The sequence below is a fragment of the Trichechus manatus genome, unplaced genomic scaffold (genome assembly GCF_000243295.1).
Source record: "Trichechus manatus latirostris isolate Lorelei unplaced genomic scaffold, TriManLat1.0 scaffold00047, whole genome shotgun sequence".
Classification (NCBI taxonomy): domain Eukaryota; kingdom Metazoa; phylum Chordata; class Mammalia; order Sirenia; family Trichechidae; genus Trichechus; species Trichechus manatus.
In genome coordinates, this window is record NW_004443983.1 from 6,031,564 (window position 1) to 6,048,597 (window position 17,034).

A 17,034-nucleotide genomic window follows, 5' to 3' on the forward strand; every position below is an offset into this window, starting at 1 on the left:
GGTGGGAAGCGGAAGCATCTCCAGACCCGAGCTCGCAGGCCAGAGGGGCGCCTGCGCAGACACTGGCGCGCGAGAACGTCGCCCACCGCCCCAATGTGGAGGCTTGTGCTGCCAGGAAAACAATTGTTGAGTTATTAACGGTCGGAGGTCTGCGACAGATTCTCCATAGAGGACTAGTCGGAAAGTCAAACTTTGGTTATTGGCTTGCGTCCCCCTACTACAGACACCTCCTCTGCGACGCTCCCCCGCGTAAAGCCCGCCCACTGCACGTGCTTAGCCGCCACTTCCGCCCTCGCCTCCTAGAGAGCAAGATGGCAGAGGAACCGGAGTCAGTGCTGCAGCTCCCTCCCTCGACTGCTGTTGGCGGCGAAGGACTTACGGAAGTCTCCCCAGAAGCCGTCACCTCTGAGCCCCCTTCTTCTGCTGCAGTCTCCCCGGGGACAGAGGAACCTGCCGGAGACACCAAGAAAAAAAGTAATTTTGAGAGCAGTTTCTTTCTGGGTAGAGTGGGAGGTTTAGTTTGCGTCCATCAGGGTATGGCGGCCAATAAAAAAGGAAAATTTAGAGGAGGGTCCGCCCCAGACCTTCTTTTTGATAAGTCAGTAGAGAGAAAGTGTCGTACTTAAGTATTAATATTAGGTTATAGGGATGGTCAGTGGCAGTCTGGATTAGAATCCACGCCTTCTGACTGGTTCGCTGTGTTTTCTTTCTACAATTTTAGAATCTTTTTGAGTCATTTCATTGTTTGAACTAGCTGTTCTCAACCTTTATTGCTTGAGAATTAGTTCATCGTTGTAAAATACAGAATATTCCTGAGGTTACTTGCCCTGGAGCACTCTGTGTAGAGTTGCCTATGAGAAAAACAAACATATAGGGTAGGAAGACATTGGCCTTGGCCTTTAGACAAATTTTCTCAGGCCATAGTCTTTAAATGTAGGTATGGCATGTGTTCTGCTCAGTCTCCGTCTTTTATCTACATTTGCTGTTGTTGTGGATGATAGTTGTCTTTCCCAGTATTGTTAGTTGCCTTAGAGTTGATTCTGACTCATGAGGACCCGATGTGTGCAGAGTAGAACTGCCCCATAGGGGTTTTCACGGCTGTGACCTTCCAGAAGCAGATCACCAGGCCCGTATTCCAAAGTAGGGTGAGTTCGAACTGCCAGTTTTTATTTAGAGTTAATAGGAGTCATAATTTACTAGATGGCAGTGGGTTTAATCAGTAATCGAGTGCTTAACCGTTTCTGCCTCCCGGGGACTCCCTGTGTCTCCCAGTACTTCCCCCCATTTAAGTCAGATTGTCTCTACATTTGGGGGAAGTGATGCACTAGTAGAGAAACAAACCTATTATTTCTATAGATAACCCTGTAATCTTCAGATGAGCCCCACGGGTTTTATAGATTTTTGTTGTATTTTTGTTGTATTATCCCAATTTACCATAAGCAAGAGTGCAAAAGGTTTAAGATCTAATAGTCAAAAACTTAACTCACGACTCTAAAGCATTTTTAACAGCATGATAAAGTGACCAAAATACGCTAAATATGAAACAGCACGTATAATATCTAAATTTCAGAGTTAATAAAGATAACTCTGTATAAACAACCCAAACCATTGGTGTAGAGTTGGTTGCGACTCATAGCGACCCGATAGAACAGAACTGCCCCGTATGGTTTCCAAGGCTATAAATCTTTACAGAAGCAGACTGCCACATCTTTCTCCTGAGGAATGGCTGGTGGGTTCAAACTGCCTGCCTTTCAGTTAGCAGCCAAGCGCTTTAACCACTGTGTCACCAGGGCTTGTTATAACTGTATAACAAAGGCTAAATAATAATGACCCACAACCCAGATATGGCCTAACAGCATGGTTGGTTTGGTCAACTTTGTGTATATATACATTCATATGTATGTGTCTGTATATATATATCTTTTTTTTTTTTTTTAACCAATTGAACTGTTATTTAAAAATCAGATTCTCATTTTCTGGCCCCTGTTAGCATTTGAGTTTGTCACCCCTGATCTAAAACTTAATCTCTGGCTATTGAATTCCTATCCTGAGATGGTCATCATTTTGGAACCTCTTCTGGTGAAAGAAGCTTAAATATTTCATATGTTGCACCTTTGGTTTAATCTACAAAAGAAAGAAAAAGATTCTTGAAACAGACTGAGGTTGTTGGCTCTGTGCTGCACATTAGGATCACTAGGGGAGCTTTTCAAACTGTCGTTGCCAAGGCACCACTTCCAAAAGATTCATTGATGTGGACACGTGTATTCTGGTAAATGTTCTCCCAGTTGATTCTAATGTGTAGCCAGGATTGAGAACTACAAGAAAATTACCTTGGGGGCGGTGGGGGGATGGGGGGGGCAGGAAGACTTCAGCTATAATTGCGATAAATATTTTTCCTTCTTTAGCTTTTTTCCCTCCCGTTCTTCCCTCAGTAGCACAAGTTGTAATATCTTCTGAATTGCCTGATGGTTGACTTGCAGCTGAGTTATTGGTAGCTCCAAGGAATTGAGGGAGTAAGGAAAGGAGATAGAGAAGGTGAGTTAGCCAGAAACCCCTCAGTAGACCAGAAGAACTAGATGGTGCCTGCAACCACCGCTGACCATTCTGACTGGGGTCACAATAGTTGGTCTTGGATAGAATCGGAGAAAAATATGGAGTAGAACTCGAATTATTTTTTAAAAAAGCCAGACAAACTGGAACACCAGAGAATAGAGGACTCCCTGAGACTATTGCCCTGAGACACTTTAAATCTAGAACTGAGACTATTCTCTGAGACCACCTTTTAGCGAAATAGAGTGGCACACAAAATAAAGGATATTACCCAAAAGATCAGTACCCTACTTAAAAAACTATCAGTATGAGACCAGAAGGTCAACAGTTACTCAGAAGCAAAGATGAGATGAGAAGAGGGCAGGGAAACCAGGGTATTAGAAAGGGAATAAACAGAACACAATTAGAATGTTGACACATTGTAATAAGTATAAGTGTCACTGAACAGTTTGCGGAAAGTGTCAGATGGGTACCTAGCTTGCTGTGTAAACTTTCACTAAAATATTTAAAAAAAAACCCTTCAGTAATCAAATTCATTCCTTCCTAGTCCCAAGATAACTGAAGCTAGGATAATTAGATAGTTCTTTAGAAGGAAGACAAACTGTGCATCATATGCTCTAGGTGACTTCATTCCAGGGGTAAACTTTAATAAATTGATGTTGACTCCATTGGGTCCCAATTTTTAATACCAAAGAATGGAACAAGAAGGGTGTAATGGAATAGAGTTAACTATAGAGGGCAGCAATAAGCTATTTTGCTTTCAGTGTTATTACTTAATTTTGTCCTTGTACATTTCTTTTTAGTTTTTTCCCTAAGCAAAGTAATTTCCTTCAGGAGACAGAGTCATAGCCTTTGGGTTTGCATCTCTGTATATATTACATCATTGAAACCTTATGACTGCTCTCTGAAACTTTTTTAGGCCTCAATTTTATTTTCTTTTACAACTTTTATTGTTTTCCCTTATTTAAAAGAGTATTGTAGAAAATTTGATAGTTATGTGCTGTTTCATATTTAGTATATTTTGGTCATTTTATCATGCTGTTAAATATGCTTTTATAACATGCTTCTGTAATGGCTGCTTAATAATAATTTCAAAGTTAATGTTATGTAATAGATACTGTTCTAACCATTTTACACGTGTTAACTTAGTTATTCCTCACAACAACCCTATGAGATAGGTACTATTATCCTCATTTTAAAGATGGGGAAACTGAGGCACAGAAATGTTGAGAAGCTTATCCAGATATACATACCTAACAAGTGATAGAGTTAGATTTGAACCTGGAGTGTTTAGGTTGTATGCACTGTATTATGTATTGTATTGATTATGTATTATATATATCTAAATATGTATTAGTTTATTATATATAATTTATTATTTCTGTTGTAGGATATAATATCCGTTATTTAACCAGTCACCTCTTGTTGGATATTTGGATTTTTACCAGGTTTTCTTCTTATTAAAAAAAAATGCTTCAGTGAACGTGTAATCCTTCTAAGTGAATCTTTACTCATCTCATGTTTTCTTAGACTAGATTCCTAGAGTCAAATTATATCTTTAAAATATTTGCATATGATTACACCCCAGAAAGGGTATACCATTTCGCATTTCCACTAATAATATCATCTACACTATTATTATTCTAATCTTTCCCACTTTGGTGGGTGAAAAAACCAATGTTATTTTTTGTAAAACATGATTTTTGTGACATTTGATTTTATCAAATACTTTTTTTTTTTTATCTATCCATATAACCATATATATTTTTTCTCTTTTGAATTTCCTGTTATGTTAAAGTGCATTTTGAAGATTAGTCCCATAGGGAGACCTTTACAGAACTGAGTATCAAGAAACAGTCACAAAAATATGATGAAAAAGAATCTAACATTTTTACATCCCTGACGTATTTCCAGTATCATAAATACAAAAAGTATATATAGATTAACGATTTAAGTTTTAGAAAGTCATTTATATTGCGTTCTCTTTAGATGTTTCAGTGTAATTGTCCGTATATTGCGTTCTCTTTAGATGTTTCAGTGTAATTGTCAGTATTTTTTTTTTTTCATTTACAGTTGACATCCTGCTAAAGGCTGTGGGAGATACCCCTATTATGAAAACAAAGAAGTGGGCTGTAGAGCGAACGCGAACCATCCAAGGACTCATTGACTTCATCAAAAAGTTCCTTAAACTTGTCACATCTGAACAGTTGGTATGAGACCAGTATTGATCATATCCCTACAAAAATATGCAACGGTTCCTAACTCCTTAGGGTGACAAAGACTAACTGTTGCATATGGAAATGCATATTGAGCCACATATGCTACTTTTGTAATGTCTTTTTTTGTCTTTTCCTGGTGGAATTTATGTGTTTTGTTGAAGAATTCTCTGGGGAATCCTGTAATGAAATTAATTTTAGATTTACTTTAACAATGGGAACCAGTTTTTTCCCTATTGGTTGTTTTCCACAGAAAATCACTGACTATCCATGCAGAAAGATCTGTTATAGGATATTAGTACAGAAAAGTTTTTTTTGTAATTTGTTTTGATAATTAATGTTGCTTTTTTCCATTCTTGAGATAAACAATATATTTTAGCCACATGGTGTCAAAGAACTAAGGTATCTATTTTGTATTATAGTACTTGTTAAGCATTTCATGGTGGCAGTTGTAGTTTAAATGCCATTGGTTTTTAACTTGGTACCTGGATACAGAAATTTAAATGTCTACATGCGTATGACATCTTGTCAAGTATTAATGTATCAGACACCTTTACTTACATAGAAATCAAAATTTTGGACTGTATTAACACAGGTAGTGTATGAGTGGATAGGTAGGTGGAGAATCACTAAGTAATTTTAAAATAATCACTAAGTAGTTTTAAAATACAAATTTGTATTTCTGAATGCTGGAGGGGGATATATTTTCTTATAAACAGGGTGAGAAGGAATAAAATGAGTAAATTGTTATTAAAACGGGGCACACTTGAATTTATTTTTGTCAGTGAGGAGGAAGAAACTGTCTCTGTTCTAAGAGTTTGTGTGGCTCTCACAAAAGGGACATAGGTACAAAAGTAAATGTAAGGTGTGTCAATCACTAGGAATTATTTGAAGCAAGAATAGCATGGAGCAAGGGTCCTTCTGTTTGGGGAAAGTGTTAGGAATATTTGAGTTTTACAGGAGAACATCTCCCTTTGTGATCAGTCAGGGTGAGAAAAAACATGTTTTGTAAGTGTGCCGTATAGAATTAGAGGGGAAATGTCAGAAATGAGCGAGATTTTAGTGTCATCCACATGCATATGGTAGCTAAAATCTAAGGAGCAGAGGACCTTGCCCAGAATCCATGTCTAGATGGAAAAGTCGAGTGTGAGGACATATACTTGAGAGAAATGAGCAGAATTGATATCTCTACTAAAGATGGAACATGAACAGTTGGTGAGGTAGAAAACCAGGGGAGTATCAAGTAATTAAGACGTTGTTTTAGGAATATAGAGGTAGAAGAAAAGATAAAACAGTGCTATGTTCTGTGTAAATGTTAGTCTTGAAATTTTTATCATGTATATCCAGTAATCTGAAAGGACTTGATTGATAGCAATATGTGTACAGATTGAACCATGTAAAATTGCCATCAGTCAACCATTTTAACCTTAAAAAACAGCATAGTTTGTATGATTTCAGCTCAAGATCTTTGTACTAAGTCTAATTCCCATTTAAGCAGTAGGAAGCATAAACAAAAGTAGAATCATTTTGTCACTTTCCTAGATTAAACTAGAACTCAACATCTTCCAGCTTTCATCTAGTGATGTCCCACATCATTGGCATACAATGTTTTAAAAAAATAATGTCAGAGATTCTGTGACAATGTAATTGGTGTCATAAAGCATAGTTTTTTAATCTCTTCAGGTTCCTACAACAACAATTAACTAGACAGCAATGATCAGTATTTATAACAGAACTTAAGTGACAGGGTACCCTGCACCCCAAAATATAGGTTGGTAGGGATAAACCACTAATAACCACAGGGTCTTCATGGTATCAGCATATGTGCTTTAAAAAAAAAAAAGAGCAAATAGCAGGGTTGAAAAAGAAAACCTGAAAATAGCCAATGGCTACTCACAGGAAAGAACAGTGGTCCAATTTGAGAACAGTAGTTGAAACAGAGAGGTTTTGCCCTCTCCAGTAGCAGGTAATTACATTTGCAGTAAGGAGGACTGAGGAGCTCTAGTGGTGCGTCTGTTAAGCGTTTGGCTGCTAACCAAAAGGTTGGCAGTTCGAACCCACCAGCTGCTCCTCAGAAACCCTATGGGGCATTTCTACTCTGTCCTGTAGGGTCGCTGTGAGTTGGAATCGACTCAACAGCAGCGGGGTTTAAGAAGGACTGAAGAGGCTGGAGTCATCTAGCCCCTGGGAGCTCTTAAAACAAACCCATTGAGCTCCCTCCTAGGATAGGACCCCACACTAAGGAGAAGCTTCTAGCAATGAGATCAAAATTGTACAGGTAAGGCACATGAGAGATAAAGGAAAAAGAAGGACCATCGAAGTGGAGGGGAACAGTCTGGAAAGCTCAAAGCAGGCCACCATATTTTTTTAACACTATGCAAAATACAATAGAAAAGGGAGCTCTGTGAAGTTAGAAAAGCAACCCTGAACCACCTGATTCTGAAAGTTGAGGAAAACTGATTTCACATTGTCTTAGTTATCTAGTGCTGCTCTAACAAATACCACGAGTGGATGGCTTTAACAAAGAGAAATTCATTCTCTCACAGTCCAGTAGGCTACAAGTCCAAATTCAGGGTGTCAGCTCCAGGGGAAGGCTTTCTCTCTTTGTCAGCCTTATTCTCATCAGTGTTCCCCCGGACTTGGAGCTTCTCTGCTCAGGGACCCCAGGTCCAAAGGACGCGCTCTGCTCCTGGCACTGCTTTATTGGGTGGTATGAGGTCCCCAATTCTCTGCTTGCTTCTCTTTGCTTTTATCTCTTGTAGGGTAAAAGGTGGTGCAGGCCACACCCTAGGGAAACTCCTTTTACATTGGATCAGGGATTTGACCTGGGTAAGAGTGGTGTTACAATCCCACCCTAATCCTCTTTAACATAAAATTACAATCACAAAATGGAGGCCAACCACACAATTCTGGGAATCATGGCCCAGCCAAATTGATATATCCGTTTTTGGGGGGACATAATTCAAACCATGACACACAAAAATGAGCAACAGACAAATATCAAGGTGAAATCCCAGACAATGTTATTATAAAAAAAGAAAAAGAACAAATATCCCTACAGACTCCAGGTCTTCGCATATTTCATCATAATACTTTGTCTTCTCATGCAGCCCTTTGAAGTCTTATGTTCAGCTCTTTTACTTCATCATTTCTATTTGCTTTAGCTACTGTATGTTCAAGAGCAAATTTCAGAGTCTCTTCTGACATCCATTTTGGTCTTTTCTTTCTTTCCTGTCTTTTTATGACCTTTTGCTTTCTGCATGTATGATATCCTTAATGTCATCCCACAACTTGTCTGGACTTCAGTCATTAGTGTTCATTGGGTCAGATCTGTTCAGGTGGCATATACTCAAGGTCGTACTTTGGCTCTCGTGGACTTGTTCTAATTTTCTTTAGCTTCAACTTGAACTTGCATAAGAGCTGTTGATGGTCAGTTCTGCAGTTAGCCCCTGGCCTCGTTCTGACTGATGATATTGAGCTTCTCCATTGTCTCTTTCCACAGATGTAGTTGATTTGATTACTGTGTATTCCATCCAGTGAGGTCCACGTGTATAGTCATCGTTTATGTTGTTGAAAAAAAAGGAAAATTCCATTATGCGATCTCCAGCATCTTTTGTATTACCAAGGCCATGTTTTCCAACCATTGATCCTTCTTTGTTTCCAGCTTTCACATTCAGTTACTAATGGACGTTTGCAGCTGTTTCTTCTCATATTCAGTCTTGACACATCAGCAAATGAAGGTCCTGAAAGCTTTGCTCCATCCGTGTCATTAAGGTTGACTACTTTGAGGAGGCAGCTCTTCCCCAGTCGCATTTTGAGTGCCGTCCAACCTGAGGTGCTCGTCTTCCAACACTGTATCAGACAGTGTTCTGCTGCTACCTATAAGGTTTTCGCTGGCTAATTTTTTTCAGAAGTAGATTGCCAGGTCCTTTTTCCTTAGTCTGTCTTAGTCTGGAAGCTCTGCTGAAACCTGTCCACCATCGGTGACCTTGCTGGTATTCGAAATACCGGTGGCATAACTTACAGCATCACAGCAACACATAAGCCCGCACAGTATAACAAACTGACAGACAAGCAGTGGGAAAGAGCTCTAGAACATCTAAAATCACTGGAGAGACATCAACATAAGGACTGGTGATTTAAAAACAAAAAATCATTATTCATTAAAGCCAAAGTAATTTTCTCTTACCCAGTTGTAGCATTTAGCACAAAACTGCATTTTAGAAATTTTACTCTTGTGATTAATTTCATAAGTCCAAGGTAACTAAATCTGCTCTAAAAGTGACAGACTGCAATATAGATCTTTTTCCTCAAAGGAATTGGTGACCATAATCTATTTGTGTAGAGTTTTATGGTATAGAAACACATTTGTGTATTTATTTCTTTTAAACTAGCTGAATTGCTTTTTTTTTTCCTTTCATTAAGGTCATTTCCAGTTACCAACTGCTATTACAAAATCACCTTGAGTTCCTGTAATTCTTTACTCCATCTACTCACTGTTCCCCTCAGCACTCACATCATCGTACTTTGTCCCTTAGCCTTCCAAGCCACCCTCCCTAATCGCTACTCTCCTCACCTGGTTAAATCCTGCTTATCCCTCTCGTCTTAGCTCCAGCATCTCTTCCACGAAGCCCTCTCAAACCTGTTGGCTAAGCTAGATTAATGCCACATCTCTGTGCCGTGGACGTTGTTAGATGCACTTTCCTCCTCCACATTTCGTACCTTTTCATGCGTGTCTGCTTCTTCAATAGATTGTAAACTCATTGAGGGGAGAGAGCATATTAATCTCCATAGTGGCACACCTTGTGCAGTTACCAGAACATAATAGACCCTTAGTGAATGTTTGCTGAATTAAACGGTTATCCAGAGCTCTTCCCATAATTTAATATGTATCCTAAGAGGAAAAACTGTTCACTTATAGTTAAAGTGCCAGGAGCTAAGTACAAATTACATATGTATTACAGGGAATTCACATTAAAATGCACCTGATTTTGTTAACATTTCTGATTTTTTTTTTTTCCTGATTTTTTTTTATGTTAGCAGCTTCCTCAACCTTAACTGTGAACCAGGCACAATTGATATTTAAGGATGAACTATTTTAAAATAATATAACAATAATTGCTAATGTCTACTGAGTACTTACACACTCTGAACCAGGAACTGATATTTAACAGAGTTTATCTCATTTTGTCCTTCCTAGCCAGCCCCAAGAGGCATAAAACCAAAACTTACTGCTGTCGAGTCAAATTCTGACTCATAGTGACCCTGTAGGACAGAGTAGAACTACCCCATAGGATTTCCAAAGCTGTTAATCTTTACAGAAGCAGACTGGCACGTCTTTCTCCTGGTGAGTGGCTGGTTGGTTTGAACCGCTGGCCTTTTGGTTAGCAGCCAAGTGCTTAAACCACTGCGTCTCCAAGCTTCCTTCCCAAGAGGCATAGGTACTGTTACTTTCTGTATCTTGCAAATAAGGAAGCAAGCTGGAAAAAGTTATTTGTGTTTAGAGCCAGTATTCGAACCCAGATCTTTCTCAGTAGAGCCTGTATTCTTAATCACCACACTGTATCGCTTAAGGGAGAAATGTAAGCAGTATTTATTGTTACTGTTGATGACAAAAATAATGTCTGTCAGCCAACTATTCTGATAAGAGTTATTTTTTAAAAAGACTGTGTTAAGCCCTGGAAATTTTAGTCTTGGAATTTGAATACAGATATTGAAAGGAAAATTGAATGTTACCTGAAAATAATGTTTTGTTTTCTAAAAAGAAAATTATCAAAACCCACTTTGGCAGTGTGATCTTTTGTCTCACCATCTTCAGACTTTTTTTTTAATTACTAGAAATACTTTTGTAAAAACAGACTACACTGTCTAAAACATTGAACAATGGATGCTTTAAAGAACAAAGTTGTAAGAACATTTGGTTTTAATTATGTTATCTTTTTTCTGTTTCATTTGGCCACAAGTGACTATAGTAGTGATGTCCAGCCTGAAGTCCAATGTCTTTAAGAATTTTCGAAGGTCAGAAACGTCAAAAACAACCATATGTTACACATTTACCCAAGATAAATGCAGAGATACATATGTAAATACTGGATTTCTGGAATTTTGGCTGTGTGAAATTTTGTTAGCAGAAATTCTGTCCTTAATTATGTGTAAATGGAAACATTAATTGTTTAATAATGGAACGTCTTGAACAATCTTTCAAAAGCTATTAAATTTTTTTTTAAGTTTCTTAGTTATAGAAAGTTGAGAACCAGTTTTAGGAATAAAAATTGGTATTTTTGTTCCTTCTTCTGAGGAAAGATGTAATTTTCATAAAGATACCATTAATTTATGAGAATTAGGAAGTGTTTAGGAAAGTTTTCTTCAATTCTGAAAACAAAGAATTTGAAGTCACTGGCTGATTGGAACCCAGAAAAAAATACAGCTTAATCAGGATGCCATTAGAAATGAATCTCCCTAATTTTTTTTCTTTCTTACAGTTTATTTATGTGAATCAGTCCTTTGCCCCTTCCCCAGACCAGGAAGTTGGAACACTCTATGAGGTAAAATTAGTTACTGCCTTTTTTTCTTAATGGAGTATGCACATCTATGTATAGTATGATCATTAAGTCACATGTTTAAGAGATACATGCTATTGTTAATTGTCTACAGAGGAAAGAAGAGACGACTGTCTTGTTCTCTTTTTCTAACATCTTTAAAAATGTAGTAGAATCTCAATAAATTATACAAAGAATGAAGAATCAAAGAATGTGTAATACAGACAAAAGATGGCTTTGAAATAGACTCTACTATCAGTAATGCAGATCTTGAAAAGATGACATAAAACCAACACTGTTCATCCTTCTCGATGACACTAATCATTAAAATATAGACATTGGCAGTATTACTAAGAAACAGGTGAAGGTGCACACATTATGGATGCAAATGTAGAAAGGGGACAGGATTAAAATATGTAAGCTCATCTATGCCTCAGATAACTAAAGGGCAGGTTTTACTAAACATTTGTGATTATTGGTAAGTGTCAGATAGCAGCATGCATCTCTTGAAGAAAATAGTCTTACAGGTAATTTGCATGTGCAGGGATATTCGTGATACACTTTTTTTTTTTCTTTCATCTGAAAATAACAAATTTATTTCCCCTCCCCCCCCCCCTTTTTTTTGCTAGTGTTTTGGCAGTGATGGTAAACTGGTCCTACATTACTGCAAATCTCAAGCTTGGGGATGAACCACAAAGGAAACAGCTCTGAAAAGCTTTGGTGCTTGTGGCAAGAGATTTTAAGGATAATGATCTGCTGCCAGCATGTATCTACTGTGACCAGTGTTTGTGTAAGAAAACATCTATAAAGTGGACTCTCAAAAATGCAACTTGTATTAATATGCAAATCATTATAAAAGATTAGAGTATACCCATTGCCGCTACAATTAGTAATCCAGATCTGCCTCCAAGGTATTGAAAAGGAGATTAAGACTATATAAAGCTGCTTCATTACCAGTTCTCAAAATGATGAAAATTGTTTACTTGTATTGGCACTTCGTTGTTTTTTTCAGTGTAAAAGTTTATTTACTAAAGGGTTTTTTTTAACCTGTTCAGGGAAGTCCAGTTTGTTTGGGATATGGAATATGCCTTTTCTCATTTACATTTATACCTACCATGTTACCGTCTTGTAAAACGAAGTAGCATTCACCTGCGGGCTTTATTCCTTACATAGACCAGAGGAGGGCAGTCCAGCTGGCAGAAGGGCTTAGACAGCTTGGTTTAACTTCTTTGGGAAAAAGCTGTTCCTACTAATTTCTAGTAAACAACTAGCCAAGAGAGCAGGCATTTTGACAAATTGGAAGACTGCCTTAGAGTATAGTCTAAAATGAAGTATTTTATTGGGAAATAAAGAATTTTACAAACTCTGGACAAGTGAATCTTGGAGCTCTTTTCAGCCCTATCATGTAATGATTCTTGAATCTCAGTGATATAATTGATTTTACCTAATTACTCGAGTAATGCTGGCAACATCTTTTGAGTTTTTCATAATTCATTTTCCAACTTGAAGGCCCTCAAAGAATAATTGAAAAATAGCCTTACGTTTTCTGTGTATTTTATGCCATGACTAAAAGTCAAAGTACCATTTTACTGATACTGTTAGGTAATTGCTTAAAGTGAGACTTGACTTATTCCTGCATTCTGTATTATGTAATACAACATTAAAAAAACATTTCATTCAGCTCAGTAACAGATTGGCTCATAAAATAAACGATATCACCCATCTATATGAGACAAAACAGTCAACATTTACCCTAAAGCAAAGATGAGAAGATAAGGGGAGTGCAGGGAAGCTAGAGTAATGGAGACAGAAATAATGACGATGTTGACACATTGTGAAAAATGTAACCAATGTCACTGAACAGTATGTGTAGAAATTTGTTAAATGGGAACCTAATTTGCTGTGTAAACTTTCACCAAAAACACAATAAAGTATTATAATAAAACAAACAGAAATTCCCAGTAAATTGAACAGAACGTCCAAATATGATCTAAGATGTGTACTAGAAGTACAAGTGGTTATTTTCAAAGGTAATAGTGGGAATATGATTTTATCAGACTACACTTAATGCTCCTGAAATCCCAGAATTCACTTTATGTTTAGTGATCTGCCATGTGTTAGCATTAGGAGAAGCTAAGGAACAATTCAGTTTACAGTGTTGACATCATTGTTCATTTCTTACTTTCTACTCATGAATGTGAATTCTTGAGTCCCCTTATGCTAGTGTCCCTGTGTAATGAATTAATAAAGCTGGTAATTGGCACTGGAATAATACAGATTGAATTTTGCAAACATATAACTAGGTAAGAAATGTGTATATATGCTGAATGCTGGAAAGGCAGGTATTATTTTGGAGTCAAGTAAGTTGGATATGGAAAAGATCTGTTTTCCAGCTTTGCCCACCTATAGTTTACTGAAGGGAGTGAATATATTTATTCATATAGATATGTATTTAACAAATAATAAAAACAGGTTGAATTTACGTATTATATTTGCTTCTAAGATTTTGGATGATAGAATACTTACTGCTTTAGGAATCAGAAATACTTCAGATTGAATTTGTAACGTCAATTTTTTTTTTAATCTAAGTAATTTATTAGTTTAAAGTTAGCTAAATTTGTATACCTTGTTTTCTTCCCTAATAGCCTTTTAGAATACATAGGGATTTATACTTTTTCAAACAATATTTACATTATTATCTCTTGGTCCTTACCCGAAAATAAAAACTAATTGTTCTGTGCTAACTTCGCAGCATTTGCTTGTAAGCTTGGATCTCAGAAATTACTGAGTGACTAGAACCTAAAACACAATTTAGTCACAAATATTTTTACATGCATCTGGTTGAAACTGCCTTAACTTTAATTAAATTTGAGGGAGGAAAAGCTGAACCCTCACATTATATTTTTAATTTTCCATGTTTACGAGAAAATAGATTTCAGTAACTTCATGCTTTATCTTAGGGTACAAGGGTGACCCAGTATATAAAGTATATATGGTATGAGAATATCGTGCTCCCATCTTTAAAGGTACCTATGCCGAGGACTTCATAATCAGGTCCCCATGTTGGGGCATAAGATAAGAATGTTTACCTTACATGAGGGCCTTGAAATTATAAAAATAAACATTCACCAGTTTCGTTCGCAAAAAAGAAAGCAAGCCTGAGTGTTCCCTCCTTTTCACACCAGTGAGCGATTCAAACCACACAAGCTCCCTACCCATGGGCTCCCAGGAACCCTCACTCCAGCCCCACCCCCTAACCACAATAAAAACCAGACCAGTCTCCTTTCCTTATTCTCAAAGCTATTTCAGACCTTTGAGAGCCCAGACACTGTTAGCCCAGGGACCTCAGTTATGTGAATAATAAACCTTTTCACGTGCTCTTAAAAAAATTAAAAGAATGTTTAATCTGTAGTCAGATTAAGATTGGATATTTACTTGGAATCCATAATTTTATAGAAGTTTTAATGCTCAAAACTAAACCCACTGCTGTTAAGTTGATTCTGACTCAGTGACCCTATTAAAAAAAAAACCATTGCTGTTGAGTTGATTCCAACTTACAGTGACCCTATAGGACAGAGCAGAACTGCCTCATAGAGTTTCCAAGGAGCACCTGGTGAATTCAAACTGCCGCCCTTTTAGTTAGCAGCCATAGCTGTTAACCACTACATCACCAGGGTTCCCTTTTTTTTAACCCTGAAGTGACTGACCTTAAGTATCATCTTCTCTAATCAGATTAGGGAACTGAAAGAGAAATACAGGATATACCTCAGATTATTTGTGGTTAGTTGCTGTGACCTTTTAGAAGTGGATCACCAGGATTTTCTTCCGAGGTCCCTCTGGGTGGATTTGAACCACCAACCTTTAGGTTAGCAGCCAAGCACTTAACCCTTTGGGCCACCCAGGGCCTCCTGCCTTGGTCAGAGCTATCATTATCTTTCACTTGAATTGTAACAGCTACCTAATTGGCTTCCTTTTGTCTGCTGTTGCCCCGCTATAGTCTATTTTCAGCACAGCAACCAGAGTGTTGCATTTAAAACAGATTATGTCTCTTGTCTAGCCAAAATTCCCCAATGACTTCCCATCTCAGTAAAAGCTGACATCCTTACTTTGGCCTGCAAGGTCCTCTGTGATCTGTAGGCCCCACCTCTGCCATACCCTGCCAGCCACTTGTACGTTCATCCGTGCTGTTGCTCAGCATTAAGCTTGCTCCCATCTGAAGGTTTTAGCACTTATTGTTTCCTCTACCTGGAAACTTCATCAGATAACTACATGACTCACTAACTTCCTTTAGTCTTTGCTCAAATATCACTTCTTCAAGAAAGTGCCCCTTTCCCCTGGGGCGAGGCCAAGATGGCAGAGTAGTTAGACGTTTCCGGTGTTCCCTGTTACAACAAAGACCGGAAAAAACAAGTGAATCGATTATATGTGACAATCTAGGAGCCCTGAATATCAAAGGCAAAGTTGAGGAACCAGACTGAGTGGCAGGGGGAGGGAGAGATGATTCAGAAGCAGCGAGGAGTTGCCAGACCTGACCTGGCAAGAGCCTGAGCCCTTCAGCCCGGATCAGCTTGGGGGTGAGTGGTGAGGCAGGCAAGCAGCGGCACTCAGGAGGCATTTTCCGCGCCAGGAGAGACCCAGTGGCAGAGACCTACTGGGCCATACAGAACCAGTGAGAAGCAGCCCTCCGTCAATTGGCGAAAGATAGGTACTTGCATCCAGCCTACCCCACACATCAAAAACACCCCCCTTAGGGAAAAGCCTCTCTCCCATTTACCTCCCTGCTCCCCGCTCTGCACTGGGTCCCAGACCAGCGTCAACAACTGCCAAGTCCCCTGGGCCGAAAGTAGGACCCGTCGTGCCCTGAGCCATGCTCTCGGCCTTGGAGAATGAACAAATTAACAAGCAGTAAAAGAAAAATCTGCCTTCCCTAAGCCAGGAACTCAGGGTAGGCACAGCTCCTTTGCCTAGACACAGGCATAATGGATCCATGGACTTTGAGTGCCTTTGCCCCTGCATAGACTTGCGTGGGCCATTTCAACAGGGTAGGCCCTCATTACCACAGTACAACAGGGTATATACCTGAAGTCTAACTTCAAGTGTTTCACCTGTGAACTGGCATGTTCGTGACATTTGACACTGCTCTGCCCATTAAGCAGGGTCTTGATCTACCTACATCAGGGGCCTGAAGACTGGTGGCTCCACCCATGCCACCTAGCCACCTGCTACAGGGGCCCAAGAATAAGAGGTGCCCCCCAGTCCTTAAAGCCAACAGCACTGGGTGGTCATACTCTGGCTGCAAAACCCACCCTTCTACGCACTCTAGGGAACAGGCACACGCTTTCTTCCTGGACACTTGGGGTTGGCTCTCGGCACCCTGCCTTGCTCAGCCCGTGTCCCCCTGCTGCTGCCGAATGCCTGTGCCCGCACCAATCACCCATGCCTGCCTAGAACTGTAGGTGAGAGCCTGCACCAAACAGGTGGTGGCTGACTACCTGGACACCTGAGCTGAATCCATACAGGAGGAGTGGGCAGACTCCTGGGCTTACATACCTTAGCGGCAGGTCTGGCCACCTGGGGGCAGGACATTGGAGCTTCAAGGGTGCTGGTGACTGGGCTAGCTCACACGAGCAGCCTATTTGGGCATATCAAAACAAGAAGCTAGGACACAGTAAGCAAACATAAATAATTTATTGGTGGCTCAGAGAAAACAGTCAATATCAAATCACATA

At 39.0% G+C, this 17,034-nt stretch overlaps 1 protein-coding gene across 2 annotated transcripts; it reads left to right on the plus strand.

The window, feature by feature from the left end:
* Positions 1 to 177: 177 nt before the first annotated feature.
* ATG12 (autophagy related 12) lies at positions 178 to 12,002 on the plus strand. Of its 2 annotated transcripts, XM_023731952.1 has the most exons (4): positions 178 to 474; positions 4,624 to 4,760; positions 11,249 to 11,311; positions 11,935 to 12,002. In XM_023731952.1, exons 1-4 carry the CDS (start codon positions 312 to 314, stop codon positions 11,992 to 11,994), a joined length of 423 nt encoding a protein of 140 aa, XP_023587720.1. In that variant the 5' UTR covers positions 178 to 311; the 3' UTR covers positions 11,995 to 12,002. The 2 variants fall into 2 exon arrangements, with proteins under 2 accessions (XP_023587720.1, XP_012411186.1); XM_012555732.2 differs by lacking the exons at positions 4,624 to 4,760; positions 11,935 to 12,002 and having other exon boundaries at positions 308 to 474; positions 11,249 to 11,875.
* Positions 12,003 to 17,034: the final 5,032 nt, after the last annotated feature.

Coding starts and splice junctions, on each gene's coding strand:
- ATG12 (XM_023731952.1), top strand. CDS start 312: ATGGCAGAGGAACCGGAGTCAGTGCTGCAGCTCCCTCCCTCGACTGCT. Junction 475..4,623: donor CGGAGACACCAAGAAAAAAA/GTAATTTTGAGA, acceptor TTTCATTTACAG/TTGACATCCTGCTAAAGGCT. Junction 4,761..11,248: donor TTGTCACATCTGAACAGTTG/GTATGAGACCAG, acceptor TCTTTCTTACAG/TTTATTTATGTGAATCAGTC.